Source organism: Patiria miniata, unplaced genomic scaffold (genome assembly GCF_015706575.1).
Source record: "Patiria miniata isolate m_02_andy unplaced genomic scaffold, ASM1570657v1 HiC_scaffold_7, whole genome shotgun sequence".
NCBI lineage: Eukaryota > Metazoa > Echinodermata > Asteroidea > Valvatida > Asterinidae > Patiria > Patiria miniata.
In genome coordinates this window covers 4,341,402-4,356,024 of record NW_024037074.1, presented here as the reverse complement: position 1 = coordinate 4,356,024, position 14,623 = coordinate 4,341,402, and the positions used below count along the sequence as shown (strand labels likewise).

General features: G+C 40.5%; 1 protein-coding gene across 3 annotated transcripts in view; it reads left to right on the top strand.

Moving 5' to 3' along the window:
* The first annotated feature begins 1,475 nt into the window (after positions 1-1,475).
* Positions 1,476-14,623, top strand: part of LOC119744447 (GRB10-interacting GYF protein 2-like) — a 30,995-nt gene continuing 17,847 nt past the window's right edge. For 2 of the 3 annotated variants that reach the window (XM_038220376.1, XM_038220378.1), the window contains exons 1-5: positions 1,477-1,631; positions 9,623-10,069; positions 11,377-11,485; positions 12,660-12,765; positions 13,881-14,122. In XM_038220376.1, coding sequence (XP_038076304.1) covers positions 9,719-10,069; positions 11,377-11,485; positions 12,660-12,765; positions 13,881-14,122 — 808 coding nt within the window. In that variant the 5' untranslated portion in view covers positions 1,477-1,631; positions 9,623-9,718. Of the gene's footprint in view, positions 1,632-9,622; positions 10,070-11,376; positions 11,486-12,659; positions 12,766-13,880; positions 14,123-14,623 lie in introns of all 3 variants that reach the window. The other variant, XM_038220377.1, reaches the window with a different exon arrangement.

The window sequence follows — 14,623 nt, the reverse complement described above, 5'->3', positions numbered from 1 at the left end:
TGAAGGGGTACTTGTCTTGTGCACGAACCCCATAAGGGTGCAGACAAGTAAATCGGTCCGAAATTGCCTACGCCGGCCAAATCACGATTTGCATGCCCTCAAAATCTTCAGTATTTGAGCATGCTGTGGGCCATGAACTTGAGGGTTTGTAAAAAATATGGGTGGAAGCCGTGCACAGGACTGGGAGCTTGCAGTTAATTTGGATGTACTTTGGACCCTAAAAGCGCTCTATTTTGCAATGGAGTGTAGGCATCGTTTTTCAAAATGGCGATGGGCTTCAGGACTATTTTCAGGGGTGATCATCTTCAGATGGAAATTTCTCCTAAAAGTCGTCAGTTGACCCCCCCCCCCCCCCGAAAATTGAAAAGAAAATGAAAGATGATGAAATAAGCTTTAATTTGATGTGTGTCTCGAACACCTTGGAGAGTTGTGAGTATTTTTGCCGAATTTCTGAATTGGGAGCATTTACCATTGGGGTCTATGGAAGTTTATTTACTGGTCTGCTACCATAATGTGTGTCACCGGCGCGTATTAACGCACGAAGCTGAATGACAAATTTATGGCTGCGCCCAGCAGGCATGGTCTGGAGTTTGCCAAGTTGATTGAGGTATCGATGTTTGTTTTTACGAAAGATATTCTGAAAGCCCATAACAAAAACACTGAATCGGAAATATTGATGGACATGCGACCCCCCCCCCCCTCCCCCCAGTTTTGTACGCTTTTGAAAATGTGATAATTATGGAGGCCCCTTACCTCGGGGAAAAAGTACTTAACCCATAATGGCAAAAGATAGAGGGCTCACTTCGGAGAATTCTGGGGACAGGAAATTGGTGCGCCCTCTATTGGCCCGGCGAGACACGCAGTATAAGCTAGCTCGGTTGGGTCATCTTTAAGATGTTGAGCACGTACGGGCTGAAATTTGATATGATTTCTTTTCAATCGTCACATATTAAGTTACAAATAAATGAAAATTATGTGCGGAATATGCAATGATTTGGAATAATCAGATGATGAATCGGGGAGGGGGGGGGGGGGCAGAAAACCCATTTAATTGTACAATATAGGTCTACTTATGCCTATGGCCGGCCGGAGCTGTGTGATAATAACGCAGTTGAATCCGAATAACAAAATTACTAAATATAGAGGAATCGAAGTTGCATGCTTTAAAAGCAGGAAAATAAGATTTATCGATCCATATATGGTTTATAGAGAGAATTTTTTTTTTAAAAGTGACCTTTATTCAAAGATTATGATATCATGACAGATCACATGCGACAAAGACTGCAGTAAATGGTACAGCTTGAACTTTTTCACTAATATTTAATGACAAAATTTCACCAATGCTTACTTTAACAAAATAGTTACGAGAAAAAGAAAATCCTAACTTGGGCCATGCAATTTACATCTAGCTGTGAATTTACATAAAGGTCAGAGGGGAAAGTTTTTATACATCGAAGATATGCTAATTGTACTGGTCACGTGGTACATCATTCAGCGCAGCCATATTGGAATCGAACACGTACAGAAAGTTGAGATTGGAATTTTGCAGTCAAATTTGAACGAAAGAAAGGTAGATTTTTCAAGAGATCCTACTCGTATAAGCCTGCTAATAGTCGTCAGTTTACGTTCAGGTATATTAGCCTTTATTAATATCCTGGTTGTGTGATAATCTGCCGTTATTATGAGGCGTATGGAGGTTTATTCTGGTCCGACGTGCTCGTGTTGTGAGTGAATGCGAAGTGAGGGCGGTGCATTTTGTATTCAGTTTGTGCACTGTTTTGGTGTCAATGTGTGTGTGAACGAACATGACGAAGTGTTGTACGCTATGCGCACTGTGCATACGGTACACGCTGTACTGAAATTGTGAAAAGTGTATTGACGTACTTCTTCAGTTCTACCATAGGTTCCTTGCTCTATGGTTCTACTTTTCGAAGTTCCAGGCCAAATTTCTTAAGTTTTGCTCACAATTTTAAGTCAGAAGGGACTAGCATGACTAGGTAGGATACTCTTCCTTTTTTTTTCTTACTAGTTCTTGAATCTTGTGTTATGATTGATTGTTTGTAGACCTAGGCTAGTAACTAAGTCAAGTAGACCTAGGTGAAATATGGCCTACTGATTACTGTCCTGTCAATGCCTGTGGCTGTGCTCTCCCCCTGACTCTGTTAATTGAATTGTCATGACCATCTTTTGTTATTAAACATTTAGACTAGGAAATAAGTTCGCATCCTGACCTCACTTTTTTTTCATCATTTTCTCAAATGAAGGTCAGTCTATGAGCCATTTGCAAAAATGTTGAAAAGACATGAATCTGGGACTGAGAAAAATTTCCAATTTTGTTAGAAAATACTTTGAAAATGCACCCAACTCTCCATAGACTTTGTACACAACCCAAAAAGTGGCGTCAGGATACTACATTAATTCCGGCCTTAATTACATTTTTTTTTAGCAGGCATTGATTGACACAACTTTTGCCAGATTTTTAGTTTATGTCTTACACAAAAAGAGGAAGCCTTTACTAGACTAGTCCGACTGCCTCTGTCTTGGGCTCCTCTTTAACCCTAACTCCCTAGGCCATTTTGCTAGGATGTAGCCTCAATCCTGCAAAATCCTCCAATTGGCCTCATGGAAAAATAGCATATAGCCTCAATCCTGCAAATTCCTCAGCTATTTCTTGAATATGGTCCATGGAGGGGTGATCACTGCCTGAATCCTGCAAAATCCTCCGGCTATGACTGTCAATAGGCTGAGGCAGAGGCAGTGACATCCTGGAGCAGTGCGGAGGATGTCAAGTATAATCAAGGGCTAAATTTATGCACGGCTGAGCATAAACAACACAAGGTCCGGCCCAAGACCTTGACACAGTGCGTACGTCGAAATAGCAACGCACTTTTGCCATGTAACCTCAATCCTGCAAATTTCTCCAATTTGCAAAAAGGATTTTGGAGGATTCAGGGCGGTTAGGGTTAATGACTCGTGCCTAGACTAGTCGCCTATAAACACGATAAATGTCAGACTACATGTATAAGACCATCATCAAACACTAAATATCATGTTAGCAAATTCGCTTACTGGAAAATGTATGATTTCTCGCTTCTTGAAAGTCGTACTGTTTTTTAGAACATCATTAACCCTAACCTTTCCAACTCCATCAAATCCATCCCCCCTACTGTAGGTAGCATTAACTCATAACATTATGTAAAGAGATACATATGTAAGCTAGCTGTGTCAGAAAATCTCAATGTTTCAACATACACAATGTACCCCACATTCCAACAAACACCCCACTCTCCCCTTGTCCCCTACATGTTATTACAGGTAATAAACAACATAAATTTGCAAACATCAAATAACAAAACTACCAAATTATTATTGGACTATAAGTGAATAATTCCTAAGCATCCTCTGAAATGATGACACCTGGTGTGCTGTCATTTAGAAGAAAAGGTTTTTTTATATCAATTTCCAACGATGGTGGGCCGACCATCAATGGAAAAAAATGATTTTTTTTACTTCAAATACTGCCACCAATTTACCAAATTTCCTTAGTCCACATTTTGTTTGCAAGCGGTTACATATCCATGAATTTGTGCAAGCCAGCTAGTCTGGTCCCTGACCTGATAATTCCCTGACATCTATAAATTGCTCCGTTTCGTCTGCATTAGTTGGGTCAGGGAACCAGGTTACAAGAACAACATTTTTTCTTGGTTTTCCCAGCATCTATGAACACAAAACTTTAAAGGGAGTGTACATCATTGGCTTTTGCTGTAATTTTCAGAAATGAACTATTTGAGGGGTTAGTTTAATAGATCAAATATTGTTACACTGACATGTTTGAAGTTTTGTGTTCGAAAATGCTGGAAAAAAAACAAAGAAAAACAAAAATGTTCAAGTAGTCTGGTTCCCCCTGACTCCACTAAAGATGAAATGGATCAATTTATAGATCCCGGAAAATTGTTAGGCAAGGGAACCAGTCTAGCTGGCCTGCACCCATTCATGAACATGTTACCAATAGCAAACAAAAATTTTGACTGAAAAAAAAAATGATAAATTTGGAGCAGTAGTTGAAAAATAGTTAGGTTTTTCCAACGGTGGTCGGCCAGCCACTGTTGAAAAATGTTTACAAAAATACCTCTTTCTTGAAAATGACTGCATGCCAGGTGCCATAATTTTACAGGATGCTTTAGACTGTCATTTACCAACATCCAATAAGGTATTTCGTAAAAACTTGGTAGTTTTGTTTTTCGATGTTAGCAAATGTTGTATATTCCCTTTAAACAGGTCAGTGTATCAATATTTGCTTTAAAATACTAAAATACTAAACCCCAAATCCATCCATTTCTGAAAATTACAGCAAACACAAAAGTTGTATACATTACATGTACCTTTAACTCTCCTGAATTGGCAAAAACCCAACAATTTGGAGCTCTCCTTTCATGGGACCACTAACTGTAGGCCTACGCAAGTTCATGATGTAAAGATCATTCCCAACTGTATGTACACGTACCTGTACATGTACATTGTAAGCATACATGTACCGGTAGTGTTAATTTTTAATACATTTTTTACACATGCTATGTGTTAGGGATAACATTTCTGAACAAAATTGTACCTTTGTTTAACTGCTCATTATTGAACTTGGGAGGTACATGTATTTATAATTAAAGTTGTATTTAATGATGGGCACCAGTGAATTGTAGATTCTGTTCTCGTGTGAGTGTTCCACATGCAGTTCCCCATCTAGTCATGTCTTATGAATTGACTTGTTGACAGTAAGGGTAAAAATATTAAAGGGAAGATACAACATTTTGCAAACATCAAAAAACGAAATGATCAAATTATCACGAAATATCTTACTGGATTGTGAGGGATGACAGTTTAAAGCATCCTGTAAAATTGTGGCTCCTGGTGTTCTGACATTTTCAAGAAAACTTGTATTTTTCCAACGCTGGTCGGCCGACCAGCGTTGGAGAAAACTGATTTTTTTTCTCAAAAAGTGCTCCTAATTTTTCATATTTAGTTATTCCCCATTTCTTTGCAATTGATTGCACAACAGTTGATTGCACAACTGTTACATGTACATACTAATCCTCCAAATCCATTTATTTCTAAAAATTGCAGCAAAAGCAAATGTTGTACATTCCTTTTAACCCAAGCCCGTGAATACAACATCAGTAAAGCAGATAGCCATATGTTGGTTGACCTTCAACCCCTGGATAACTCATAGGAGTCCACTCGTTGGGGTAAGATTATGTCAGATGTGTTGGTGCTGTCTTTATCAATGCATTTATGGGCTGACCCTTGACACTGGAGGGTAATGGAACGTGCATTGTTGTCATTGGGATTGGCACAGAGCCAAATAACCTGTGTTTGAGTCTGAATATTTTATTGATCACAAAACAAAGTTATATAGAAACTGCGTGCATCTACTGTCGAGTGAAATTGATACAACTTTAGAGTCCGGATAGTTGATCTTAAATGTTGGCTTTAACGTAGTCGATAATGTATGTAATTTTGTTTGCTAAAAAGAGGTTTCAGTGATTTTTGCTTTTTCTGCTTCCGTATATAGTGGCAAAGCATGGAGTGTTGCTCCAAAAGTTTTAACTTTTCGAGTTACATAATAGTAGAACTTATTTTTTTTGGCAAGGGTTCATGTATAAAGATATAGGCCTACTACGGCTTTGAACTTGCGAATTTACATAGCTTCTAGTATATATCATTGAGGACATGTTTGTTTTATTCCTCCATGGTTACATCTATTGTGTAGTGAGATTATTTTTGGGGGATGAGGATGTTAAAGTTCTGGTTTTGCATAAAGCAACCCACATGTCAAATGTGGTGCGGAACAAACAATGTTGGACAGTAGTAAAACTGTTTTTAAGTTCCTACACGTATGCTCATGAACGCATGTACATGTAGTACTGTACATGTATGTAGTACATGTATACTGCCACAAATGCTCTGTGTTGTGTAACCTTTGACCCATCCTGTTTGTGTGCCCTTTCATGTAGTACATGTATGTAAATCACAAGGCAGAATGGATGCTCCATAGGGAGGTGGGCAAGACTGGGGAAGTTCATGATCATACTCCCAATACATTCCCAATTGGGAATTTTACGGTTTTTGCCAAACTTGCCTGGAAACGGACAGGAAAACTACACGTTTTCAGCAGATGTACGTATCCATTATGCTGAGTACAGTATGTCGCAGGTCAAAATACTAACTTGAATACCACACAAGTGTTACAACAGTGGACGGAGCAGACATTCGGATCGGGTGAGCTTTTTGCTCTCCGATGTCGATAGATTGGATCCCAGATCCCAGTTTGATATGTCTCTGTGTGCAGTACATGTACATGTAGGCAAAGAATCCCAGCTAACTAAATAATGGAAAAAAAATCCTTGTTAGCGGTTAGCATTTTTCACAGGTAAACAAGGAAGTTAGAGCTGTGAGCATGCTTTTGTACATGATACGTACATGTACATCCCATAACTAATGCTAGGTTCACACATTCCCAATTTTTAAGCCGAATCTCAGCGAATACCAATTCTTGAGTAAATCGGGGATGGTTCTTGGTAGTCTTGGGATGATTCTGTTAGTTCGGTGAAAGATCGTTAAAGATCGGGAAGCGCTCAACAAATTTGAACATGTTCAAAATTGTCGGGGTGATTCGGGAACCAATTTCAATTCTTGGTTTACTCTTGTTGTATTCATAACTAATTTGGGAATGTGTGAACCTAGCGTAAGGATTCTTTGCTTACAGGATAAGTGCAGAATTTCTGTGCAAGCTCAGAGTTTCAGTGTGTTTTGCTAATGACATTTGCTTTTGTTCTGTTCTTTGAACCATGCAGTCTACATTAGCGATTAGAAAAGCGATTAAAAAAAACATGGGTACCCGGCTACCTGTTAAAGAAACCCAACCCCAAAATTCAAATTTGGCAAGTTGCTGTTCAGATTGTTTACAAAGGTCCGCACGATAATACTACCACATCGGTACGTCAATACAGCAATAAACAAGTGTGTACAGTGAGCTTTATTATAGCTTTACGGTGTACATGTAAACTTCAACTTTCGTGAGCGTCATAAATATGTTATGTTTTCCTGTGTAGCCTGATTTTCATTTTGAAAATGCACCACAAATGACATTCAAAACCTTTCTTTTTTTATTGTCTGAGAAGCTCAGTCGCATAATCTTGAACCAGTTCCTGGCATCAACTGTTGGGTACTTGGGTACCGAGTTCCGATGCACAGCCCTATTGTACACTGTGTACATTGTACACATTGTATCACAATGATACACAATTGTACACAATGTATCACAATGATACACAATTGTACACATTGTATCACAATAATAAACACAATTGTACACAATGTATCACAATGATACACAATTGTACACAGTGTATCACAATGATACACAATTGTACACAATGTATCACAATGATACACAATTGTACACAATGTATCACAATGATACACAATTGTACACAATGTATCACAATGATACACAATTGTACACAATGATACACAATTGTACACAATGATACACAATTGTACACAATGTATCACAATGATACACAATTGTACACAATGTATCAATGTGTGGCGGGTTTTACTTTTTCCTTTAAATTGAATTCAAATATAAGGAGTGGTTTGATGCTTTTTAATTTTCTTTATTCAGCAAAAATGTTGCAACCTGATACCACTTCAGCGGTTGTGTACAAAGTCTATGGAGAGTCAAGAACATTTTCTTAAGTATTTCCTAACAAAATTGGAAATGTTTCTCAGTCCCAGATTCATACATCTTATCATCATTTTTGCAATGACTGACCTTTATTGAGATGATATATGAAGAAAAAAGTGGCGTCAGGTTGCAAAATTTTCCCCCTGTATTCCTCTTTAACTGCAAACACTACCAGGACTACTGTTTTGCTGACCTTGTCAAAGAAATATTTTACTTTAGAATGTAAATTAGCAAACATATATTGTCAAACACATGAACATGTATGTATAGCCGTGGGATCAAACCAGTTACATGTATTATTAATTTGTTTTATAGTGCAATTTTTTTTCTCAAATCTGCTTCCTGTGAATAAAAAGGAAATTGTTTTATTGTAGTTATTTTTACTGCGACACAAATGGAATTCCATGTGTATGGTTACATGTACCTGTATTTACTCAAAGTGAGGCATTTTTTCCCCACCCATGCAGTGTGGAAAGCGATGATGAAATAGTTGCCGCCATTTTGTTCCTCTGAGCAGGCTGGTACATGTACAATAAATACTTGTCCGAGGCAGTGGTATTACCAAGCATTATCACCTCTTGAACTTTGACTCATTATCTGACAACCATTATTTTCAAATTTAAAATCAATAGATCCAGATATAAATGTGGATATGCACATTGCACAACCAATGGTGCACTTTGGAAAAAAGACGACAAATTTTCATGAAAAATGATAACATTGCTTATTATCTTCAAGCAAACTTGAATCGTCGATCCTGATTGGTCGATCCATGGCAACAGGCCGTGCTACATATAACCATACCGCACGGCCACGGTTCATACCGCACTCCGCGTATTGCGCTAATCTAAGCCGTAGGTTAGTGCGCGATTAGTGCTGCACAATTCACTGTGAATTCAAAAGTTGCGCGTAGGTTACACAGCTGTATGCGTGTTCCAACTTTACTGTGCGTCAAGTTTGCTTGAAGATAAATTCGTTATCGCGCTCGCGCTCGTGGAACACGGAAAATGTATTGCGTCTGTGTCCCATATACCACTCAGCCTTCGGCCTCGTGGTATGTGGGACACATATGCACTACATTATTCCGTGTTCCACTCGCGCTCGCAAGATAACTAATATTATAGTCATTCCTGTCCTGTCTGGCAGTGTTAGGCACTAACAATTAATATACACTGAAGAGATACTGAGTTTAAGCCTTAGAAAACATGGTTGGAATACCAAGACTCAATTATGTGTATAGGAATCTGGGTTTTTTGATAAATTGATATTTTGATATAAAATGTTTAAGTAGGCCCTACATGAATGTATTTTCAAAATCTTGGAATGAGACGGTCTTTTCACAAATATTTGCACATTTTCTGGTGCTCTATTTTGGTTATGCATTTGAGCGCTTGATTCCTACTTATTCAACAGTACTACGCACAGCCTTAGTAAAGTGAAGTAAAGTCTGTCACAAGGCTATGTGGCCCAACAGGCCAGCGTTTGTCTCCGGTTTCAGTAGCACGAAACGACTGGGAATATTTCTACTCCCCCCTGGACGGGATGCGACATGTCCATGGCAGGTTACTCCCCAGCTGATGACGGTACCCATAACGTATACTCCTGGGTGGAGAGAAGCAAGTGGGAATGAAGTGGCTTGCCCAAGGACACAACATATGGTCAGCCGCTGACGTCAAACTCCTGGCCCTCTGATTATGGGTCACAAATCCTAACCACTAGGCCACACTCCCCCCCTTAGGGCTTGGGCGTAATTCCTTTTTTACCGTCTTTTTATTAAGTGTACTTAGATTTGGGAACAACATTGGTGATTGCAGATATCTGATTTTGAAATTTCTGGTCTTATAACGAAAAGCTGTTCTTTTTTTCTTAACTGCACAGTGTCGTCAGCAACAGTACCTCCAAGCCTCTTTCAGCTAAGTTCCATCTTGGCCACTTCCTCGCACCAAGTCCTGCCAGCAGCAACCCCCAAGCGACATGTCCGAGACGCTGAACTTCGGTCCCCAGTGGCTTCGCAACCTATCGTCCGGCACCGCCTCCAATGTCACCTCTCCCCCTCCCTCCCCCGGCATCGGTGGTCCCACAATGTCCTCGTCCGCTGGCCCGGGTTTGATGCCTCAGTCGGCCCCCGGTCCTCCTCCGTCCTCCTTGGCCCCGGTGCCCATGACCCAGTTCAAGCTCGCCGAGCACCGCTATGGCCGGGAGGAGATGCTGGCACTGTATCGCAAGACGGAGCGGATGCCTGCGGGCGTGGAGGAGGTGCAGTCCATTGCTAAGAAAGAACCGCTGACGCCCATGGCTTTGCTGCCGCTGAACGACGAAGAACAGGTGAGATTTTCCATCAGTAACAAGTCACCTCAATAAGGCCACCCCAAAAAATAGTTCTGCTTCCGATTACATGGCATTTGAAAATAGGGTAGGTAGGTAGAGAAATAAAAAAAATTTGCAAATTTTTTTGTGTACGATCATATGGAGGCGTCTGCATGTTGTCAAAGGTAGAAATTGATGGTTTGGGTGTTTTTTTTCTCATTTTTCCCATACAAAAATTAGGGTAGGGGCTGTCAGAATAGGGTAGGTAGGAAAACCGGAAGCAGAACTATTATTTTTTTTGGCCTAATGATCCCGTAAAAGTTGTGGAGGAATGTCTTTGATTGCCAATTGATTAGTGAAATCCACGCACTCTGTTGCACGAACAGTCCTGCTCCGACATCAAGCGGTGTCTGATGGAGTTTTCAATTAAGATTCACCCAGAGAAGTGTTGTAGTCGCGTCCATCAAATGTCCCTGCAAGTCCAAACAAGTGCATCACAAGTCCTCCAGTCCCAATTCAAGTCACAAGCTATTCAAGTGAGGTATGACAAAGGCATTCCTTTGTTATTGTTCATTCACTGTTATTTGTGACTGGGCTTGTGATTTACTTCTAACAGGACTTATGATGGACTTCTGCCCTAGAATAATTTACAGAGTTTAACCCTTAAAGGGCCGGGTTATTTTGACCATCTCTCAGCCGAGGGGGGGGGGGGGGTGGATTCTGCCCCCCCCCCAGATCTCGGCCATCGAGTGACGAAAAATTTTGAAACTCGGTTCATGCATAGAGCAACTCATCATGAACATACCCAAGAAATTTCATGACTATAGGTCAAAGGGATTTGGAATTATGGCTAATTAATTATTCATATGTACGAGTGGTAACTCTGCTCTGTGTACACGACGTATATGGGAAAATTCAGTTTTTACGTGGCGGAAAATTATTTAGTTCGGCAGATGTTATGCAAAACTTTCATCAACCTTAAAACCGTACAAAGACTTCTGCCGATTGCATCAAACTGCTAAAGTAAAATCAAGTCCTAAGCAAATATCAGCCAAGAAATAGTCACAAGCGATAGATATCGCATGAAATTTTAAAGTGGTAACCAGTTTTGGTTAAACTAATGCATTCTGTGCTAAGGGAGGACGGTGGATACCCTAACGCAGAAAAGCCTTTGAAAGAACAAGCCATGCCACAGCTAAGCCTGGGCCTTAACTGCCTTTTTCAATCCCCATCTTTCATTTCTTACCAGCCCCAAGTCTGACTTGGTTATTTGGATTTCTTTTTGAAGTATTGTTCATTATTCCCATTCCGTGTTGCCGTTCCAGCGGTGTTTGTCACAGTGTGTGAACAGTTCAGTGGTGCTACGACTGACAGGCAGAGGGGGTGGGGGTCCAGCAATTAGAGGGGCTAGGGGAGGAACTGGTCGAGGAAGGGGTAAGTAACAGGTTTTTGTTATCATCATCAGTGTACCAGTATAAGTTGAGCTTAACCCTAACGTACCTGAATCCATCAAAATCCACCCCCCTGTATCGGGGGATTTTGGCGGATTCAGGATACCTCCATATTGCACAAACTGGGGGATTTCGATGGAATGCGGATACCTCTATTTTTCAGCTGTTGGGGGACTTTGATGGATTCAGGTCTTAACAGTTTAACTCTTTTGCAATGTTTGTGGTCATGCCACTGCTGGCACTAGCCCTGCCAAGTCTGTCACAAACATGTACACACATGTACTGGGTGGATGGGAGCTTGTGACTGGGGCTATATATAGGCCTCAGCATATAAACAATGGATTATGTAAATAACCCATCCAGGCAATGCAATGCTGGGGTCGCCATGCATTGGTGTATTTTGATGGATCCTATGCAACAACACACATAACAATTATCATGCGAGCATGGTATCCTGAATCTGTCAAAATCCACCAGAAATTTAGGTGATGGATTTTGAAGACTCTATGGAAAAAAATGCTGTATTTTTTTTATGCCACCATGGTATCCTGAATCCGCCAGAATCCATCAAGACTTTTGCTGGTGGACTTTGGCGGATTCAGAATACCTTCATTATCTACACTGGGTTTTTTTGCATGACAAAATTGGTGGATTTTGGCGGATTCAGGATACTTTCTAGTAAAAAAGCCCCAGGAGTTAGGGTTAAAAGATTTATCCTCTCTGAAATAAAAAAAAAAAATCAGCATTTTAATTGATGCAAGTTACACAAGTTTAACCGCCTAAAAAATGTGTGAAGCGAATGAAGATATTTTCAACACTCGGTTTTGCCCTTCAGCGACGTATTTTATAAAGACACTGCGTACTCGGTGTTTCCCTTGAGTGATTGTGAGAAAAAAATCCCTCAGGTGGGACTTTTTTTTGTTATTTTTTTCTCATTTTTTATTTCCTCACAATCACACCTGGCCAACACTGGGTAAACAGTGTTTATAAAAATACGTCGGTGAAGGGCAAAAGTCAATATTGAATTTACATCACCCCGACGCAAAATTCAATCTTACGATTAGAAGATAGTTTGATATATTCAAATTGTTTGTATCAGAGTCTACATGTATGTTCGTTGTAATTTATGTAATGATTACATTGATTGATTGACTCAGGTAGGGGACGGGGAGAGTTTCAGCGTAACGTCTCGATGTACGATGAAGAAACTCCAGGGTTCCAGCGGGGACGGGAGTTCAATCGCACCTTGAGCTGGGATGAAAGGTGGGTAAGAAGTGAAAGGAGACTCTGAAATGCTTGCAGTGGTCCAGGACTATTTCTGGCCTGCTACTTCAACACCAGGGAGTTGTTATCTTGTCAATCGCAAGTTGGTCACAAAATGAAAGGCAGGACGGGTCCCAAATACTGGCTTAAGATTTTTCAGACATTTGTCTTAGATCAGACATTTTGAATCTGAGAAAAAGATGTTATCAGTTATAAAGACATGCATCTTTAAGACAATCATCCAATTTTCAGACCTTTTTTAATTCAAAATTTCATCATATAGGGCTGTCCATTTTCGATTACTTGAAACTGCGTTTGCTGCAACTGCGTGCTGCACCGGTAAAAAGTTGCACAAAGAGTGGCGAGTTAAACTTTGCGTGCAGCTTCCGATATGGAGCACTGGAGTGTTTTGCTCAGTACTTTCTGTAGAAGGCTTTAATCTGCTAAAAGAATGTGAACAATGAACCACCATCAACCAAAAAAGTTACCGTCGACAAAATATAGTGGCACCTGACAATATGGCAGCTTTACGATAAAATAATATCACAGTCGTGTGTGTTATGATATGTGCATATTTTCTTTTTTTGTCCTGAACATTCAAACCGTCAAAAAGCTATTTGAATTTTTGGTTGATGATCGAATATTCAATTCCTTGGTATATTCTGGACATCCCTACATCCCTACAAGTAATAGTGGACAAACATTGACAAAGGAAAGCTTTTGTCACAGTTGATTTAAAGAGATTTTTACAAGAGACACGAGTGACTTTTTGATGACTTGTCATTGTTTTTTTTTCCAAATGATGACTTAAAGTGACTTTTGGTGACTTGTGATGCCTTTTAATGCCTTGTGGTTGACTTTAGATGTCTTGTTGATCATTTTGCCTGTGAAAAGTTGTTCATTTGTGTACCCGTCACCTGTTATTGGCATATCTGGCAAATTGGTTCAAACTTAAACTCATACGGCCAGGCTTTAAAAAAACAGAGAAAAGACACAAAATTACATGATGTCTTTAAGAACAAAAATTACCTATGTATATGAAGTGCAGGTGGAAGTAGAGACTATTCTTTGATTACATATTGAATGTGTTCCATTGTTGACATACATACTCACAGTCAAGAGCACCGCTTTGACAAACGGCTGGACTCGCGTAACTTTGAGGACGCGGCCGGTGGGCCCGTCTCCCCTCGCAAGCACATCGAGCGCGGAGGCAGCTCCAGCGACAACTGGCGATCGTCACCGAGGGACCGGCCGTCGCGGGGGGACGAGGAGGACGAAGGCGGGACATGGAGGCAGGCCGGGGCACGCTCCATGAGGATGCCGCGAGATGGGGAGGATAATTGGCGCAGCGCAACAGGTAAGCATCCTCTTTCTTATGTTCCACCTTTACCTTAATAAGGAGTGACTACGTTAAAAGATCGCCTTATCTCAGTCATCCAGAACTACTGCAGAGTGCAGTCAATGGAAAAATTTATACATATCTGAAACCAAATCTATTTTGGTCAACCCAAGTTGCTCCTAGTGGGCTCTGTGCACAAGTACCCCCTCAACGGTCAGAAAGGGAGAGTTGGGGAAGACCACTGGGAGAGATATTCGAACGTATTGTTGACAGCGCCTGATACTCATGCGAAGATGCTTTGGCTTTGTGCACATGTGCACAATTCAGAATAAAATGGTGTGTGTACTTGTTGCTATAAGTGTGAGGACCAGTCTGGAATGCTGTTGAAAGTGGTAAAAAAAGCGCCCTCTCAGTTGGCGCAAAAAGCCCATACTATTCGGTTAGGCACAATTCTGAAACCGGTGTCAACTGACCAAGAGGTATTAAAATCATGTTGTAGCCTACCCGTTCTCGTAACAT